The 20677-nt window shown below is 49.6% G+C and overlaps 1 protein-coding gene across 6 annotated transcripts in view; it reads right to left on the minus strand.

The window, feature by feature from the left end:
• The window catches only part of LOC116833699 (uncharacterized), an 80521-nt gene that overhangs the window by 32958 nt on the left and 26886 nt on the right, over window positions 1-20677 (minus strand). Inside the window, exons 1-4 of one of the 6 annotated variants that reach the window (XM_075065903.1) lie at window positions 19901-19978; window positions 19572-19698; window positions 18326-18433; window positions 15990-16079 (exon numbers count right to left, since the gene is read on the minus strand). The exons of 2 other annotated variants lie outside the window; for them this stretch is intronic. In XM_075065903.1, coding sequence (XP_074922004.1) covers window positions 15990-16079; window positions 18326-18433; window positions 19572-19698 — 325 coding nt within the window. In that variant the 5' untranslated portion in view covers window positions 19901-19978. Of the gene's footprint in view, window positions 1-13109; window positions 15409-15989; window positions 16080-18325; window positions 18434-19571; window positions 19699-19900; window positions 19979-20677 lie in introns of those variants that run through there. 3 more of the 6 variants (XM_075065909.1, XM_075065902.1, XM_075065904.1) reach the window with 3 other exon arrangements.

A 20677-nucleotide genomic window follows, 5' to 3' on the forward strand; every position in this document is an offset into this window, starting at 1 on the left:
AGCAAAATAAAAAACAACAATAAAATGGGCTCCCCTGTTACTTTATCGCCCGTGCTCCCGCCACCAGCGAGATGGCACTAAACTCCCAACTCATGGGACGAACCATTTCCCTCTTGGGAGGAACTCATGCTGCATAAAATGCCAAAGGTTCAAAATTGACCTGTTTAATTTTCTTCCTCTATATTTTTAAATTTGAATCCTTCAAAAGTTTTCTCTTCTCTTTAGTGACGGGGGAGTATTTACCATATCAATGGGTTTGAGGATTTTATTAGGGATCCCTCCCCCCTTTCCAGCTGAGAATGGGCCCCGCCAAAGTGGCAGTTATGGCAGTTGAACTGACCCTTCCCCCACCCCAACTGCCCACCTGAGATGCCAAATGGGAAAGGGGCTCAGAAGCCGTGGTCAGGCCTGGCCTGGGGGGACTTTAATCCCCTTCAGTCTGCCGCAGGGTAGAGGTTAATTGGGGCTGGCTGTCCTGTCTCCACTGGGGCACATGGAGGGGGTGATTCTGGAGCGAGTTAATGGCTGAGGAGGGGGAATCCTCCATCGAGAGGGAAACCCCAGGCTGGTTAAGGCTGCTGATCCCCCTCCCCCTCTGAGGGGACAGTTGGGGGTGCAAAAGGAGGGCTGGCCAACTGCCATAACAGGGCCAACTTTAGGAAGTGCGGGGCCCAATTCTAACAGTTTTGATGACTAAAACAAAAAAAAAAAAAAACACTTGTTAAACAAACCCCTTTCTCTTTTCAGATCGTATGTACTTGCATGAGAATAAATAATAGAACAAATGTGATCATACATACATGTGCATCAATATAGTTGAATTAGCGTGATGTGCACTTTCGATAATAGGGAAAATAGATCTGTTTCTGATAGCTGTGAACAAAGTCTCCGCTACCTGTGGGTCCGGCGCTTCATGGCGCAGATTGCTCACGACTCAGTGAGGCTCCCGACACAGCGTGGGTCGACGCCACGCTGTGCAGATCAGAAGTTGGATGCTTGTGGGGGAACCCGCCCGGCCGCATACTGTCCGGGTTAGGCCCAGGGCGCCGTCGGATCTGGCAGAAGGTCTAAGTGGCCGGTCCGTGTAACAGCTGCGATGACAGCTACCATACTCCCTGGTACTATCCCCAAACGCCTGCCCAAACACCTTCTTATCCCACCGAAGGTCCTGCCGGTGCTGAGAACGCTTGGTACGCCGTAGTCCTCCACAGCACAGCCTCATCACCTCAGCTCCTTGTGCCTCTTGGTCCTACCTTCTCAGCAATTCCTCTCCTCTGCTCGCCCATCTCGCTGACTGGCAGGCCTCCTGTAAACCCAGGTGCCCTGATTTAGCCGCTCTAATGGCTGCAGTGATCAATCAGTCCGGTCCGCCTATTGGCTCTAGCGCAGTCCTGAGTAACCTAGACCCTGCTCTAGGGCACAGTCGGTTGACAGAAAACATCAGCCAGGACCGAGGATTTGCCCTCTACCAGACCTCCGTAACCACACTAGCCCTGGTCTGTCAGTCAATATGTAGCAAGGATTTCTTCCTAATGTTTATGTCATTAAACATATAAAAATATTTCCTTAATTAAATATAAAATTGCCCCCCATCCTTCCCCGCACCCAGTGCCGCCCGCCCCATGGAAACAAACCGCCTACGCCAGGCTCCACCTCATGTGAAACAAGGTTGGGGGGAAGAAGACGGCACACTGGGGTGACCAGATGCACAGCAGGTAAAATAGGACCTCCCTCCTCCCTACAGGCCCCGACCCACCACCACCTCTCACTGCGCCTAACTCCCCGCGCTTGCTGCATCCCGCACTAGTTAGCCCCAACCACTCGGCCTCCTTCAACCTCTCCGCCGATCCGCGCCAGAAAGAACCCCGCATGACGCCCGCCCCTAGAACTCTGCTGATTGCAGTGCGCTCGTCCACGACCACGCACTCTGCCCCGCATCCCGCCCAAAAGTAGAAACGCCTCATTCAAAGCAACGCCAGGGTGACTAATATCTGGCTTTATCACGAGCAGTCCTCAAGGAGTTTAGATAAAGTCTCTGCATGATGTCATGGTTGGTATAACTTATATGACTTTTTATGACCTTGGTAAGGACGTTATAAGCAGCCCCAAAGTAGTGCAATAATAAAGAGAAAAATGTCTTTTTGCAGGAGTCAACATAAGATCTTCCTCCCACTTGTAATCAGTTCCGCTTGATGAAGTGAGGTGAATTAGAAGGGTGAAGCATAAGCACTCCAGACAGCTGCACGACCACCTGTGGAGAGGTGCGGAGCCAGACCAGGAGAACTTGTCAGCGCTGAGTGACAGAGGGGACTGGTGCAGGCTTCGGGCTGGGCAGGGTGACGTGAGGAAGGGTGGAGGTAGCACGCGTGGAGGGAGGGCGGAGCGTGAGGGTGCAGGTGTGGAGGAGTGCGTGAGGGGGGGGCAGGCTCGGGACAGAGTTTGGGCCAGAGAGGGGTGTAGTGCTGCGAGAGGAGGGACTGCGCCAGTCCCACATGTGCTTCCGGCCTTTCGTGCCCACAACCATAGCCCCGGTGGGGAACGTGGCGGCCCTGCCCGCTGTTTGCAGGAGTCTGGCTTGGGGGAAAACCCATCAAACTCTGGTTTTACTCTTTCATTGATGGGTCACTTTAACCCCTTACACACCCTTTCCTGCCTCTCTCAGCCCCCTTTTCTACTAGGCTTGTTTGATCTTTTCGGTGGAGCCAGATGAAAACCACAAACCCCAGTGTGAGCAACCTGCTGGAAGACTAGACTGAACCCACCACCCAGCCAGTCCATTCCAGAGCTCAGGACTGAGGGCAAATGTTCCCCCACCCCCAGGCCACCTGTTTCCACTCCTGGCCTCTCCCAGCGCTGCCAGTGAGTCTGTGTGGCTGCATCAGGCGGGATTTCAACCGGAGCCACTGCCCTCCACTAAATTCACCCCTGTTTTGCAACCACTCTGCACCAAGAGCACCTTCCTTCCCTGCCCTAGAGCTGCTAGATGGCTAGAAAGCTGAGATGGGCATTTGATTGATCTGGAATATTATCATGCCCCTGCCCTCAAAAAACTTTAATATCCACACAGCTTTGGGGGAGGGGGGAATAGCCCCCCCCAAGCCAGTCTAATTTATTGTTGTAGGGCAAACGAAGGAGCCATAGTTTAATGGAAATATTCAGCCCCTACAGCAGTCTTGAAGCAGGGAAAGCAGTGTTGATGGGAAGGGAACTGGTTTGGATAGGAGCCCCAGTCCCCTTCCTTTGCAAAATAATTTGGAGAGGGGAATCAGATCACTCCATGCGTCAGTTTCCCCTCTTGTGGAGGGGGGAGATAAGTCTCAGCCTGCCAAGTTGCAGACCTTTCGCATTCTCCCCTGTTGATGTATTTGATTTCCTCCTCCAAACCTCCCTCTCTCTCTCACCTGGAGTTCACAGCACTCAGTACAGGCTCAGGGCTTTTCTCCTGGGTTACATTACATGATCTCGACTTTAGTTTTGAAACAGACACAGGCAGGCACAAACTCACCCTCAAAGAGCAACACCATGAAAACCACAACACCAACCCAATATTACAAACCTGCGGGGAATCACAGGGTCAGACGCTCACCGTTGGAAACCCCAGCAGCTGCTCAGGTGGCTGAGGTCCACTGCAGAGATTCCTGTCTCCCACCGGAACAGAAGCTTCCTCGGCGTCTCCTCCAGGTAAGTGCTGGGGGGAGGGGAGGGGAAGGAAGGCTGCAAAGCACATGCGCCTTCTTCCCCCTCCTGACCTGCAACACCCACACGGCTGCCTCTGCCTCAGCCCTCTGCCGGCCTGCGTCTCCCGTTGCCTAGCAACAACAGCTGCTGCTTCTGGGAGACGCAGAACTTTGCTTCCGGGAGAGACGCTGCAAGCGCGGGGTCCAATTTGGGGGAATTGGGCAAATCGGCCTAAAGCCAGCCCTGCGCCATAACTGCCACTTTGGATGGTCCCACTCTCCCAGGTGGCAGGGGGTTATCCTTACACAAGCCCCAAATCTATCACTGTGGTAAAAATTCCCCTTTGCTACGGGGAAGAGGGAAAATGAAAAGGGTCTGATTGTTCAGAAACCCCAAACCAACATTAAACAGGTGAAATTTCAGCCTTCGCCACTTAATCCCCCTGTGACATTGCACTCCATACGCTTTCTGAAAATATGCTTCTGAATGCGAATATGACATAACTGGAATATGCTTTATGCTACATATGCCATGTAACATATCGTTGCAAAGGTTACGATCTACTGAATATAGTCATCCTATTTGTATGCATGGATCATTTTTATATCTGAAGTTATGAACATTGGCTCTATTCTTGTATTTTAAGCGTTTGCTGTGAGAGACATGAGAGAGGTTTGGCCAACCTAATGTGAAGGGACTATTCAAATAATTAGAAGTACTTGACTGACAGTGGATTTAGGGAGATGCCAAGCCACATCTGCTGAGCTAACATGTAAACAATGGCCTTGACCTGCAAAAAGCTGACTCATTCATGGACATGTGACTTCCCCATGTGTCTATAAACTCCATCTTGCTGCTGTGACTTTGCACAGAAGAACAAAGGGGTTCCCCTCCCCCAAGAACGAGAATACAAAAGGTCCTGGAAGCCTCTCCATTTTGTCTTCAGCTGGCTCAAGAGGCTGCCAGTTAGGAGAACACCCCTGTTTATCACCCGAGATGTAAGCTGGAACTAATAAGGACTGTACCAGAGAAAAAGATTGGGCCCAGGCTAGGAAAGAATCCAGTCTGTGAAACATGTTTACTGGAACATCTTTGAGGGTGAGATATTACCTGTAACTAGAGCCTCAGTGTATTAAGTTAGCCTCCTACTTTTTATAGTTAATAAAATCACTTTTATTCATAAATGCAGAGTAAGTGATTAATACCTGGGGGAGCAAACAGCTGTGCATATCTTGCTATCAGTTTTACAGAGGGCGGTCAGTTTACTAATTTACCCTGTATAAACTTTATACATAGTAAAATGGATTTATTTGGGGTTTGGATCCCATTGGGAGCTGGGTGTCTGGGTGCTGAGGATAGGTAACTCGCTGGGCTGTTTTCAGTGAAGCCTGCAGCTTTGGGGGCATGGCCCAGACGCTGAGTCGGTGTTGGGCAAGTCTAGCTCACAAGACAGGAGTCTGGGGGGCTCAGGCTGCAGAGAAAACTGACTCAGAGGCAATTCCTGCACATCAGATGACAGTCCCAAGCAGATCTCTGTGATCCAACCATAATGATAAACTGACCCTGGAGTCCATGCTGACCACTTAGCAACTGTCACACGAGACCAGATAATACACCAAGAGAGTCTGTCTGCTTGGGAAATTGCCAAAGGTGATGGAGGGGAGGGATGGGGATGGCACTCAGGGAATAGGGGTGGAGTATGGTTTCAGGTTGTCTCCACTGTACTGCAGGAGAATTTCAGCTTTCATTACAAGTTTCTAACCCTCATGATAGCAGCAAAAACCTTGAAAACATGAAACCAGTGCACCCTAACAACTCAGAAACCTAAAGTGAGTAAAGACTTTCACCTTTCATAGTTTTAGAACGGCCTCATGAGTTTTAACCATTTGGGGCTGGCAACCTGTTTAGCTAACATGTACTCCTCAGGCAGGTTAGTCATAGTACAGCTCAGGTTCACCAGCAGGAGAGAGAGACAATAACTCTTATCTGCTTTGGGGTTTGATAGTGAGTCAAGATGTCAGATAACCAGACTCAACAGGTGTATTGATTGGAAGTGAAGTCAGTATAATTGTGAGTTTAACCACGGTTCCTCTTGGAATGTTGAACGGCTGTGTCCCACCTGTTCTCCAGCCAGCGGTGCCTTTTACACTGCTTAGCTGTGAAAGCAACCACTTCTGGCCTGCTCTCACAGCCTCCACCATGTGAATTACTCCCAGCAATATTATGACTCCAATAGCCTATGACTCCTGAATTACACTGCAGAGCAACACCAACAAATTCCTAGTCCCAGACCCTCTTCCAGAAATGTACAACATGTACGGTCCAGCCTTCTCCTGATGCCACGAGCAGAGAGAAAGAGAAGACGATTTGGGGGCACCTCTTCCCCTTTCTTCTAGTTCATTCTCTTGTGAAAGAATCATCCCCAGCTGAGTTTTAAGATACATAAGGTCTGTCTAGACCAGGGGTCTCAAATACGCGGCCCACGGGCTATTTCCTGTGGCCCACCAGGCTTCCCTTCCTCTACTCCCCCTCTCCCCAGCATGCCGCATCCCCACTCCTCTGCCTACCTGCAGGCACTTCCTGCTGCTAAACAGATGGTTGGCGGTCCTTAGCACTTTCCAAGAGGGGGAGTGGGAAGCCACATGCTCAGGGGAGGAGGTAGAGAAGAGGTGGGGCAGTGGCAGGGATTTGAGGAAGGGATTGAGATGGGGGCAGGGAAGGAGTGGAAAAGAGGCAGGGCAGGGGCCTGGCCTCATGGAAGAGGTAGAATGGGGGAGGGTACAGGGACGAGGGGGCGAGGTGTCAGCCATGTGGCCGTTGGGCCAATGTATTAGTCCTCATATGGTCCTCCTGGTGATTTGAGTTTGAGATCCCTGGTCTAGATGGAAACCTTAAGCTGTTCCTTTGTTAAAATGCAGATTTCTCACAATCTTTCCCCTACCCAAATAACAGCCCGTTAACCAGGTGATAGTCCATTAGATTTTGCTGATATTTGGCTGAGGGGTCAGTCTGCCTTTTTGTCTCTGAGGAACTGGGCTGTGGGTGTTCTCCAGACCTGCAACACGTCTAAGTAACATCTCACAGTAATGTAGATAAATCTCTGTATTAAGCATCTTCACATAACTTTCATATGATTTTGTACTATGCCTCTTTGCAGACACCACTTTAGGGAGGAAGGAGGGGTGTGGTCGCAGCTGTACCTTGTTCTTATGGAATACCCGTATATGGGGATTCCGCTGTCAAGGCCCGAAGCTCAGATACTCATCTTGCCGAAGTAACAGCGACGAGGAGGGCTGTCTTCCAGGAAAGGTACAGCAGCAAGCAGGTGGCCAGTGGTTCGAAAGGAGCACCCATAAGCTTGGCTAGCACCAGGTTGAGATCCCAGGTAGGGGTTGGGCATCTGACTTGAGGGAACAAACATTCCAATCCCTTGAGGAACCTTGAAACTATGAGGTGAGAGAAGATTGATCATTTTCCCCTGGGTGGAAGGCAGAGATGACTGCCAGATGCACCTTTATGGAAGAGACCGCTAGGTCCTGTTCTTTCAGGGACCAGAGGTAGTCCAGGATAGTAGGAACAGACACCTGCCTGGGGACTGAGTTACACTGAGTGCATCAGCAGGAGAGACGCTTCCACTTGGCCAGATATGTCATCCTAGTGGAAGGCTTCCTACTGCCCAAGAGCACCTCTTGGACCGAGGCAGAGCAACGCAACTCAGACTGGCTCAACCACGCAGCACCATGCTGTGAGATGAAGAGACTGCAGGTCTGGATGGTGAAGCCTGCCGAAGTCCTGTGTTATGAGATCCGGCCAGAGTGGCAGGGGAATCGGGTCTGCCACTGAGAGGTCGAACAATATGGTGTACCAGTGCTGCCTTGGCCAGGCTGGAGCAATCAGGATCAGGTGGGCACTGTCCCTGTGGAGCTTGAGTAGGACTCTGTGGATGAGAAGAAACGGTGGGAAGGCATAGAGTAGGTGCCTCTTCCATGGGATCAGGAATGCGTCTGAGAGGGAGCTCGGGGAGCATCCCTGGAAGAAGCAGAACACCAGGCATTTCATGCTCTCTCGGGAGGCAGAGAGGTCTATGTGGGGAAACCCCCACTTCTGGAAAACGGAATGGATGACGTCCGAACAAATCGACCACTCGTGAGACAGGAAGGATCTGCTGAGGTGATCCGCCACCGTTTTGGACTCCTGGCAGAAAAGACGCTATCAAATCAATCGAGGGGGCTATGCAAAAGTCCCAGAGGTGGAAGGCTTCTTGACAAAGGAGGGAGGACCGTGCTCCGCCCTGCTTGTTTATGTAAAACATGGCTGTTGTGTTGTCTGTGAACACTGATATACAATGGCCTTGGAGATGGTCTCGAAACACCTGGCATGCTAGACGGACCACTCTCAGCTCCCGCACATTGATGTGTAACGCCAGCTCTTGAGGCGACCAGAGGCCTTGAGTGCGGAGGCCCTCGAGGTGGGCACCCCAACCGAGACGACGCGTCCGTGGTTAGGGCCATTGAGGGTTGCGGTGGGTGGAATGGCATCCCTGCACAGACTAGAGTGGGGTTTAGCCACCAGGTTAGGGAGCCTAGAACCTTCCGGGGAATAGTGAGCACTGAGTCCAGGTTGTCTCTGCGTGGTTGGTATATTGAAGCAAGCCAGGTTTGAAAGGGATGGAGGTGTACCCTCACTTGCTTGGTCATGAAGGTGCAGGAGGCCATGTGATCTACTAGGCTGAGGCAGGTGTGCACTGACATTGTCGGGAAGGTTTGAAGACCTCAAATAATTGAAGCCATTGCTTGAAATCGCAACTGCGGGAGGCAGGCTCTGGCCAGATTGGAGTCCAGAACCGCTCCGATGAAGTCTATTCTCTGCATGGGTGTCAGAGTGGACTTCTCTGTGTTGATCATCAGGCCTAGGCTCCCGAAGAGGTCTTTGACGATGCACAGGTGCTGCAACACTTGTAACTGGGAAGTTCCTCGAATGAGCCAATCGTCGAGCTACAGGTAGACATGTATCCGACGACGCCGGAGGGAGGCGGCGACTACAGCCATGCATTTTGTGAACACACGAGGAGCCGTAGAAAGGCCAAACGGAAGTACAGTGAACTGAAAGTGTTGATAGTTGACCACAAAACGGAGGTACCAACTGTGTGGTGGATAAACTGCAATGTGGAAATACGCGTCCTTCATAGCGAGGACGGCATACCAGTCTCCTGGATCCAGGGGTGGGATAATGGTCCCCAGGGTTACCATGCGGAACTTCAGCTTTATCATGAATTTGTTGAGTTCTCGCACATCTAGGATCGGTTGTAGACCTCCCTAATCCCCAAGGCAAAGGAAGTAGTGGGAATAAAACCCCTTGCCCCTCATGTCTTTTGGCACCTCCTCTATGGCTCCCATGGCTAGGAGCGACTGGACCTCTTGTAAGAGGAATTGCTTGTGAGAGGGGCCCCTGAAGAGGGGTGGGGAGGGAGGGAGGGTGGGAAGGCGGGGTTGAAAGAAACTGGAGGTGGTATCCCACTTCCACCGTGCGCAGGACCCAACGATCTGAAGTTAGCTGGGACCAGGCAGGGAGGAAATGGGAGAGGCGGTTGAAAAAGGGAGAAGGATCCGGTGGAGCAACTGGTGGGTTGCCCTTGGGCATCCCATCAAAAGTTCTGCTTGGGCCCCGCTGGTGGTTTAGGGGGTGCCTGATTTTGACCTCCTTGAGGGCCAGACTACCTCCGACAATTCCTTCTGCTAAAGTCCTGACGCGGCCTAGGCGGGGCGTAAGGGCGGTGTGGCTGGGGGGAAGGTCCTGCGTTGGGTCACTGGAGTGTGCATACCCAGCAAGCGCATTATAATGTGATTGTCCTTCAGACTTTGCAGTCTGGGGTCAGTCTTATCTGAGAACAGGCCCTGACCTTCGAAGGACAAATCCTGAATAGTTTGTTGTAATTCAGGGGGAAGGTCTGATACCTGGAGCCAGGAGATATGCCTCATTGTCACTCCTGACACCAGAGTTCTGGCTGCAGAGTCTGCTGCATCCAGAGAGGCTTGGAGGGAGGTTCTTGCTACCTTTTTACCCTCCTCAAGTAGGGCCGTAAATTCTTGATGGGACTCCTGGGGAAGAAGTTCCGTAAACTTCCCCAAGGACACCCACATGGTGTTAAAGTTATATCTACTTAGGAGGGCTTGTTGGTTTGCCACTCTAAGTTGGAGGCCCCCGGCCGAGTATATTTTGCGGCCTAGGAGGTCCATGTGCGTGGCCTCCTTTGACTTAGGAGCTGGGGCTTGCTGGCCATGACGCTCCCTTTTGTTCACCGATTGCACCACTAAAGAGCAAGGAGGTGGGTGAATGCAGAGATATTCATACCCCTTTGAGGGGACCATATATTTTCTCTCTACTCTCCTTGCTGTAGGTGGAATCGAGGCTGGGGATGGCCAAATGGTGTCCGCATTAGCCTGTATGGTGCAGATAAACGGAAGAGCCACTCTAGTAGGTGCATCAGTCGATAGGATGTCCACGACAGGGTCCTCTATTTCAGGGACCTCCTCCATCTGTAAGTTCATATTCTGAGCCACTCGTCTCAAAAGGTCTTGATGGGCCCTGAGATCAATTTGTGGAGGGTCTGAGGAGGATGTTCGCGCCACCACCTCATCAGGCAAGGAGGAAGAGGAGGAGGAGAGGCCCGGGACCACGGGGTCCTGTGGGGGCTCCTGTACTTGGAGTGTCATCTGCATCAGGTGGAAGCTGGGTGTCTGCAGATGGTATCGGAGCCTCATCCGTGCCCGGGGGGCGGGGGGCTTACTGTTGCCTCTGGTACCCGATGTTCTGACAGGGCTGACCGTGGAGCCACCGATGGAGCACCTTAGGCTTGGTGGTATGCCCACGGTGTCCAGAAGGACCAGTGATGAGGTCTTTGCTCGTGGCTCTGGCTCTCTGGAAATATATGGCTGGGGACATTAGTCACGCTTCTGAGGATAGGGTGTGGTACCAGCCTGTGATGACACCGATGTGTGTCTTGATGGCCACGGCAGTGCCGATAGACCCTGGGAGGGTGCCACTGTTCTGGATGCTTGATCCCGGAGTGGTACCAGGAGCTATAACGGTACCGCAAGCGAGACTGGGACCTTCTACCGTAGCGGTGTTGGGAGGTTGACTGGGATCTCAAGTCCCTTCGTCTGGAGTGACTGCGGGATACACGGTGCTGAGAGCGGTGCCGTGAGTCGGATCGGTACTGGGAGTATCTGGCCGGCGAACGAGATATCGAACAGTGCTGCAAGTGCAACAGGTACCACAATGGAGAGTGGTGCCGGGACAGCGAGTGGTGCCAGGAGCGGGAATGGCATGATCGAGAGCATCTGTGAGACCGTGATCTTGAACGACGTCTCTCTGTTGGACCAATGGAAGGTGGCCTTATTAGGGCCGGTTTCCTGATGGATTGTATGACCTGCACCGACGGTGCTGGGGGTTGAGGCCGTGTCGACTCCGTCATGGCGATGAGCTCCCTTGCCATGGAGAAGGTCTCCGGTGTAGAAGAGAGGACAAGCTCAACCACAGCATGGGAGCTGTCAGGCACCGGACTCAATGGCCCCTGTGGGACCGGAATCAATGGTGCCGCGCTCAGTGGAGCCGCAATCGGTGGTGCCACAATCGACGGTGCCACGGCAGATGACAGTGCAGGACGAACCGTCTTCGAAGAGCGCTCCTTCTGTGGAGCTGAAGCTGCTGGAGCGCTATGTTGCTTCCTGGGTCTCGGGGACAGGGAGTGGGGCCGAGCAGATGTCAGTGCCGGTAAGGGTCGGTGCCGGGGCTCCTTCTTGGTACCGGAGCAGTCCAGGGCTGAAGGGGCGCTCCTTACAGAAGCAGTCTGTTGGGCGGTCGGTACCGACACTGCAGGACTAAGTGCTGACTCCATGAGGAGCTGTTTCAGTCGAAAGTCCCGCTCCTTCTTCATCCTTGGTTTAAATGACTTGCAGATGCGGCACTTATCGGTAAGGTGGGATTCCCCTAGGCACTTGAGGCAGGAGTCGTGGGGATCCCCTATTGGCATCGGCTTTTGGCACGCCAAGCACGGTTTGAATCCCGGTGCCTTGGGCATGGGCCCGTACCGGGGTGGAGGAAAGGGGCTAATCCCCGATCCACCCTTAACCTATATACACTAACTATAAATACAACAACTAATACTAACTATAACTACAAGAACTCGAACTAGACACACAATAAGCAGCAAAGAACTATGAGCAGCTAAGGATGTGGAGATCAGCAAAGACGCGCTCCACAGTTCCAACGACCGTCACGGGCGGTAAGAAGGAACTGAAGCGCCGTTGGGTTGGCAGGGTATATATCCGGCGCCATAACGGCGCCACTCCAGGGGACGACCCAGCCGACCCACAGAGTGTTGCTAGGATAAAAAATCTTCCAACGAACGTGCACGTGGCATGCGCACACCTAATTGGAATTGATATGAGCAAACATTCAAAGAAGAAAAATGTCTTTTTGTTAGGAGTAGAATAAGATCTCCATCACCCACTCCCTTAATCAATTGCCCTGTTGAATAAACGAGGTGTAAATGAGCAAGGTGTGGAAGGCAGCACCTCCAGACAGTTGCAACCCTTGGAGAGGGGATGGAAGCCAGACCCAAGGCCAATAAAACGTGTCCAGTGGGCTTGTTAAAGACGAGCAGACATACTGACAGCCTCAGGGGTTAGAAGCAAGCACCTTGTTTTAGAAAAACCCTCTTTGCAGCACTGGGACAACACCCAGTAGAAAGAAGGACAAAGGACCAACAGACACAGACACAGATTTTGAATCTGGTACAGATTTGCATGAGAGGGAAGCTGCTATAAATGTGAGGTGTCTTGCAGAGGACACTGAGTCTCGTCTTGTCAACATGGGAGCATCGATCCGAATCGGCAGAAGCCCAGCTCCACCCTCTCCCCCATCTAACTGACCTGGCCAGTGCAGTTAGGGGGAGAAACTAATTGGTAACAAGACAGACTGTGCTTGTGTGTGAGTGCATGAGTGTAATATATATATATCATATGCATATGATACAGTGTTAATTAATACAGGTATTACTAATAAATGTGGTGGTTGACCTTATTCCCCCTGAAATGATCCTGTACAGTACTTTAAGTACAACAGTAGAATCATATAACTTTACATAGAATGTTGCCTCCCATATTGAAAGAGGACAATAATGTTCAGCAAATTATGAGTTTTCAAATGATACTTCAAAAAGCATACTTTTGTACAAAATTGATCATTATCCTGATAAGGGGTGAACATAGAGGTAGACTGTCATAGTAATAGAAAAAGGTTAGTATGTATCCACTCTGGGGAAATATTTTGCAGCACATACGTCTTTACTCTGTTCCAAACTCTAAGCTCATTTTTGCTCATATTTGTATTCTCCTGATTCAGAAGACAGAACATTCCAGATTCCGCAGACCTTAAACACCTTTTCTTATTTAATTATGCACACAACAGTTTATATGGCAGTAAACCATAGCACATAAGTAGCATAAAACCATAGAAAAATTTGCACCAACTGTACCTAGCACACAGTTCGTATTTGGCAAACCTTTACAGAGTGTACATCTTGCATCTGACAGATGTCACGAATGCAATGAACAAAGGTTACAACAATTCAACTACAGTACATTTGTACAATAAATCTTAGCATGAGCACTGAGTATCCTGGATGATTTTACCTAGTTTAGAGTTCCAACACCCTCATTTCTTGAGTAGAAATAATGGTTAAGAGCAGATTACAACTCGGCTGAACTACAGCTGGCATAACCAGCTCCAGAAAGGAAGGCAAGATGGGTGCTTCTCATCAACATCATCTCCCAAGAGTGACTGGAATGAAACAAAGTCAGCACTAGAGGGAAGATTAAAGGTCTTCACTTACACACAGGGCAGTGCAGTCATTTCAGTCTCATATTTCTCTTGTATTATTTTATTCCCTCCAGGAACGTTGAGATAACAGTGACAGAAAGTCCCATCTCATCATTGCCCTCTGACAGAGAGGAATGGCCACAGATTACTCGAGCTTGAGGAACGGGGAGACAATGCTGCTCAGTTTGATCTGTGGATGTTGCTGGGACTAGTTTCTCTCCCTCTCTATTTCAGTGTCTGTCCTCTCTCTTAGCTGCAGCCCATAATGTCCACAATGGAATGTTTCAGTACCTCTAGGGTTAAATGCTCCCATCTCAAGGAGCACACAAATTATTTTAAGAAACCCAGCACCTAAACTCGTATCTGCTTAATGAAGAGGTGGGAACATTTCAGAGTGGGAGCAAGTTCTCCCTCTTTTACAGGCTTTGGGAACAGGGTGAAGTGAGAGAATGAAGAGGTTCCCTCCATCAAACACCAGAGTCAGGAGTCTCTATTCTGAGTGGGTGCTCTGGTGTTTAGTAAGATATGATGAGCGAGTAAAGCACTTCCCACACTCAGCGCAGGAATATTGTCGCTCTCCTGAATGGGTTTTGAGATGTTCAGTGAGAGATGATGAGTGAGCAAAGCACTTCCCACACTGAGTGCAGGGGTAGGGTTGCTCTCCTGAATGGATTCTCAGGTGGTTGGTGAGGCCTGACGATTGGGTGAAACTTCTCCCACACTCAGTGCAGCAATAGGGTTTCTCTCCAGTGTGGATTCTCTGATGGCTCTTGAGATGATGTATATAGACAAAGCCTTTTCCACAGTCAGAGCAGCAATGGAGTTTCCCAGTGTGGACTCGCTGGTGCCTAGAGAGACTTCCGGGATGAAGGAATTTTCTCCCACACTCAGCACAGGGATGAAGTCTCCCCGGAGTATGGGTTTCCTGGTGTCTCCTTAGACTTTGAAGGAGACTGAATTTTTTCCCACACTCAGCACAGCAATGAGGCTGCTCCCCAGTGTGGATCCTCTGATGTCTGATCAGATGTTCTCGTAGGCAGAACTTTTTCCCACACTCATGGCACAAGAACGGTCTCTCTTTGCTGTGGATTTTCTGGTGTCTAGTAAGATTTGCTGCAACTTTGAAGCCTTTCCCACATTGGTTACAATGATGGGGTCTCTGTTCCGAGTGAGTGGTCTGGTGCTTACGAAATGTTGATGAATCCATAAATTGCTTTCCACACTCAGCACAGGCATAGGGTCTCTCTCCTGAGTGGATTCTTTTGTGGACAGTAAGACCTATTATTTGGAAGAATCTTTTTCCACACTCAGCACAGCAATAGGGTCTCTCTCCCGTATGTATCCTCTGGTGGGAAGTGAGCTGTGATAACCGGTTGAATATCTTCCCACACTCCAAACAGTGATGGGCTCTCTTCTTTCGGTGAACTTTCCCATGTGCCCTGAACTCCTTCTTCTTCCTAAAGCTCTCCCCACACTTGCTACAGTGATACAGTTCCTGTCTCCTATGAACCATCCAGTGGTGACTTATCACGTCTCCTTGCACCTTGAATTCTTCCCTGCACACACGGCAGGTATATAGGATCTTTCTGGACTCAGCTTTTCCCTCGGCAGGAGGCTCTAGAGATGGCCTGGATCTCATCTGATGGCATCTTGGAGTAGCTGACTCATTCCTAGTCAGATTTTTCCTCTGCCTTTGTGGCATGCACTGCCTCTTGTGCTGTCTTCTCCACTCAGTTTTCTGGGAATAGTTCTTCCCTGATGTCCCTGGGAAAGGCCTGAGTGGCTCCAGGTAATCAGGCCCTTCCTCAGGTATCTGCCCCTCAGCTCTGCTCTGGTTCATCACCCCTGCTTGGTGGGGAAGAAAATCCAGATGTTATTTCTTGTGCTGCTGACAAAGGGAAACCACTAATATTCCCAGCAGGGGGATGTGCTTGAGAACACTCCACACCCCTCCCTCAGAACAGAGTGACCATCGTCACTTCAGTGCAAGAGGCCAAACTCCCAGGGTCCTCAGTGCTGGGGAAGGAGGAGATGGTCAGTATCCTATAGGCCCTGATAATAGTCCTCCAAATCAATGAACATGAGAATCAGCCCCCACAATTCTCTCCCTACTCTGAGGCCCATGTCACTGGGGAAAACAGCATCACCATACACCAGCACTGACATCCCTCTCCCGAGACACACATGGAAAACTCACACTGGGATCCCAACGGCTCTGTGTTCTTTGGAAAAATGGGGGAGAGGGAGAAAGTGGGGGAATCTGCATAAGGGAAGAGAGGGAGTTTCTAGGAGGATGTGAGGGTGAGAAGCTGTAGCATCTCTCATGTTTGGGCTTCAATCCCTACTGTAATGCTCTGTGAGGGGAGAGTTTGTAGCTGACGGAGGATTCCTGAAATGAGCTGGTGGAAAGAACAGAGCTGGTTCCCTACCTGCTCCAGGGGAAGAGCTTTGTATGAGGAAGAAGCCCAAGGAGCTTTCAATTGCTGGCCAGTCCCAGGTCTCTTCTGCATCTGGAAAATCTGCACCAAGACAAAAGCTCTTTGGCTCACTTCATATGAACCAAATGAGTATCAGTGAGAAAAGCTGTTTCCCCTACACTGTAAATTACTCATTTATGTTCATTGTTGGACAGTGGGTTCTGCAATGCACAAAAGGAGAAGCTATTTGCAGCTTGATTGTTACTTTGTACTGTAGTAGCACAACTGTGATCATGGTTCAGTAGTACCAGGTGCTGCACAAAATTACAAGAGAGACCACCCTGGTGTTGAAGAGCGTATACACAAAATACATAAAGGGAGGGAGAGAGCCTGAGTCAAAGGAGTAATTTGCTGTTGTAATAATTGGGCTCACAAGCTGACCCTAATTGGCCGTTTAATTGTAAACACTGGGAAAAAGTTTATGAAGTGTTACATTATCCTACAACAATAAAAGCTGATGGGAAAAGGTGCAAAATATAAACAAGATGACAGAATTAGTCCAAAAAAGGCCTATAATGCAATTCAAGGGCTGTGTTAAAATGATGGCTGTAAACAAGAGAAATGTGGAACTGGACATTAATGAACCAATATGAATAAATTAAAATTTAGGCGTAACTGGAAGAAAAAACAATGAGGGGCTGGGCTATTTTGCCCATTACTTCCTTTTGGGGTTTCTCAAAAGCAAACACTTTTGGGGAGAAGTAAAAGAGCAGAACTGAATGCAACCCTTGCTGACTAAAAAACCAGCATCAGCAAGTGTATGACAACAACTACTATGGTGAACAATATCATCATGCTACCACCCTGATCCTCTTTTTGGACCCCAGATCTTCGTCATCCTAATCTTAAGAGATCTCCTAACAAGAATGGACCAGAAAGAGGGAGCCAGAGGATATTGCCACCATTACCAGTTCTGGCTAACTCCCCAAAATCACCTGGAATGAGAGATTTTTGTCCCTCTGTCCCTCTTAAATCCCATGAATTCCTTTTCATTCCCCACATTTCTTCTCTTTTTTATGTTTCTCCCTTTGCCTTCTACTAATAAGAGTCTGCCTTAGCCTGTCAAAACTGCCATAGTTTGCAACCGTTCTGTAAGCCTGTGATCAAAGAGGCAGGGAAACGCATTGTCCAGAACAGACCAATGCTGGACAGGTTTGCCAGGCAGGCCTCCAACTGGCTGATCAGACCCTGTGCCCTGCCTGTGTTTCTCCAGCCATGAAGCAGCAAGTAAGAGTAAACCTGAGACAGAAGCCGCATGTTCTATCTTTGCTGTTCTTTTCTCTTCTGCCTTGAGTGGCTTTGTCTTGTTTTGTCTCCTAGGAAATGGGATTGAATTTTATAATATCAACAACAGCTCCAGCCCATTTCAACTAACTGCTCCTCTTTCCCCCAAAAGGACAGTTATTACCATCTTTAATACCATTTAAAAGACTTTCAAACAGAGGCCTTTTGTCTAAAGAATCTCTCCGGGTAAAGAGAAAGGCAACAAGGGACATTGTCATAAGAATAGAAAAAAATTTCATGGTGTTTTCCATGGTATTGAACAGGCTACTGTCTCTGTATTCCAAACCCAAACCTTATTTAACACTCTTTAATGTTGGCCATAACAGTGTCATGTTAACACTGTTGTCTCTTTGGGCCCATATAGTCTATATGAATTAATACAATATTGTCCAAGATCTGCCAACAGCTCAGTGGCAGAATGAAGAATAGAGTCCAGGTCTCCTCACTCCCACAACATGATGTTGTCTCCCAACCAGTCCTGGAGAGTAATAAGGAAATCCCTTATTAACGTCAATTCAGAGCCCAAACAAACCGATGGAACAATGTTGGGTCTCTCCAAAACTGGGCCTGAACTTGGAAGGGAGATTCCAAAGTGCTGCTCAGCCACTGACTCAGACAGCCAGTGAAGGATTACAAACACTTTGGTGGACAGGATTAAAATTCCAAATGATGTTGACAAACTGGAGAGTTTGTCTGAAATCAACAAGGTGAAATTCAAGAAACAAGTTAAAATTAGTTCACCTGGAAAGGAAAATGAAATGCACAATAGAAAATGGGGAAAACTGGCTAGACAGCAGTGCAGCAGAAAAGAATATGGTAGTTACAATGGATCATTAATTGAATGACAGCAGAAAATGTGATACTGTTCTAAAAAAGCCTAACACCATTAGACTAAAAGACTAACATTCCAGGATGTATTGTCACTATGGTAAAAATGTATCAGGATTCCAGCTGCCTTCAAGCTACTGGTTGGATCCCTCCACATCACTTAACTCCTTCCTCACCTGGGTGGGTAGCTCTCAGGATGTCTCCATCTTTGGTGAGGCCCTGGACACACAGATCTTCCCCTCGCTCTATGCTGGAGATCACCACTGGCTTGGGGGTCTGGATTCCTGCTTAAAGAAAAGCATCACCTCTAAGTAGCAGAAGATCTGCTGCACTTTGCACAGATCCATATGCAATGTTTGTGCCAATTAGGCTATGAACTAATTGTGAAGGCTAATAGGCAACTGTTTTCCATGGAAACATGAACTGCAGCTTATGGTCAACACTTCTGGTGCCTGACAGTGGCGGGATATTGAGTTGCAAACAACCTGGCACCTGTGGAAAGGGCAGATGGAGAGGACTGCGGCGTCTGAAGAGATTAGGGTGGGGGGCACATGTGGCAAAAGTTGGATATTCTTGTCGTAGGAGAGTAGAGAGTTACTCTACTATGGCCCAGCACCCCCCTCCCTCCTGTGGATATGTTTACATAGGAATTAAACACCTGTAGCTGGCCTGGGTCAGACGACTTGGGCTGCAGGACTGCAAAATTGCTGAGCTGCTATTTAGAGGGAGGGTCCCAGGGCCCAGGCTCCAACCTGAGCATGAACACATATACTGCAATTTTTAGCCCTATAGCCCGAGTCCCACAACCTGAGTCAACTGATCCAGGCAAACCCCGGCTGTGGTGTGGGTCTTTTATACCAGCGTAGATGAATCCAGTCTGTCTTTCTCCATCACTGTGGCGTTGGCTGGACTTTCATCCGGTAGCCTGCAGAACATATGACCCTTTTCTGCTCATGTGCTCTGTCTGGGGAACTACAAGAGCCAGGAATCTCTTGCATTAAACTGTGAAGCGCTAGTGACCATGGGTGGAAGTGTGTCCTCTTGAAGATATGCAGTGTACTTGTAGACATATCAGTCCCAGGATATTAGAGAGACCACGTGAATGAGGTGACATCTTTTATTGGACCAACAACTTCTGTTGGTGAGAGAGCGCAGCTTCCCTTTCCCAAACTTGAAGAAGAGCTCCGTGTGGCTCAAAAGCTTGTCTTTCTCACCTACAGAAGTTGGACCAGTAAAAGATATTACCTCACCCACCTGGTCTCCCCATGAACTGGCTGCTCTGCTCAATTAAACACGTCTCTATCCATCCACACCCATACGCCCCTTCTTCAAACCCCATAGACACCTCTCCACCCAACCACACATACCAATGCTCCATCTGTTACTGTGTTTGGGAACCTGATCTCACAGACACATCCTCACCTAACGAGACCAGAGTCTGGTAATTTTCCCACATGACGTGTTTGTAAAGTTGCCTTTGCTCCTTGCCCAACAGCGCCCACTCCACTGGGGAGAAATACATGGCCACATCCTCAAACGTCACCGACATCTGAAAGGACAAACAACCCAACTCAGCGTTGCTAAGTTCACACGCTGGCAGAGGAACAGCTGTTGCAGGTGAGGCAGATATATAGTGGTCCATGCAACTGGGAGGGCCCAGGGCGGTTTGAAAGTTTGTACTATTAGTATTTGTGCAAGTTTGTTGCAGTGTAAAAAAGTAAGGGACAGTGTTTTGTGTGTCTGAGACTCACCTGACAGTGGTGGCTCTGGCAGCTGGGCCACCTGCTGTGGGTGTTGTATACTGGCACAAGGAGTTACACCACTGACCCTCTGTCGTGATGGGGCAGGCCGGCCAAACTTCAGCGAGTGCTGCTGCAACCTAGAACACCAGATCACAGCCCCACCTACATTTAGCCGGCACACCTGACCCTCTGTCACCATGCTGGAGAGTTGGGCAGATCAAACCTGGGCAGCACTGCAACCCCTCCAGGCAGGATGCACTGTGCAGCCAGCCCCACTGGACTGTGCTGCAGCTACTATTGCAGGGTGAGAGTGGGGCACTGGAGTGGCATTGTGGGATGAGTACAGTGGTGGTTCACTCCCCAGCCACTCCCTCCCTGGCCTTGCCCCCTTTAGTGGGTGGGAATTAGGGGTAAACTGTTGTAGCCATGTTGGTCCCAGGATATTACAGAGACAAGGTAGGGGAGGTTATATCTCTTATAGGACCAACTTTATTAGTTCTTGAGCTACACAGAGCAGAGTCCCAAAGCCTAGGCTCCAGCAGGTGCCCAAATATCTGCACAGCAATTAAACTGCCCCTACGCTGAGCTCCATGAGCCAGTGTCAGCTGGCACAGCCCGGTTTTAGTTGTCCCCGAGAGTACGTCTACACTACAGGATTATTCCGATTTTACATAAACTGGTTTTGTAAAACAGATTCTATAAAATCGAGTGCACGCAGCCACACTAAGCACATTAATTCGGTGGTGTGCGTCCATGTACCGAGGCTAGCGTCGATTTCCGGAGCGT

Source organism: Chelonoidis abingdonii, chromosome 4, assembly GCF_003597395.2.
Source record: "Chelonoidis abingdonii isolate Lonesome George chromosome 4, CheloAbing_2.0, whole genome shotgun sequence".
Taxonomy (NCBI): domain Eukaryota; kingdom Metazoa; phylum Chordata; order Testudines; family Testudinidae; genus Chelonoidis; species Chelonoidis abingdonii.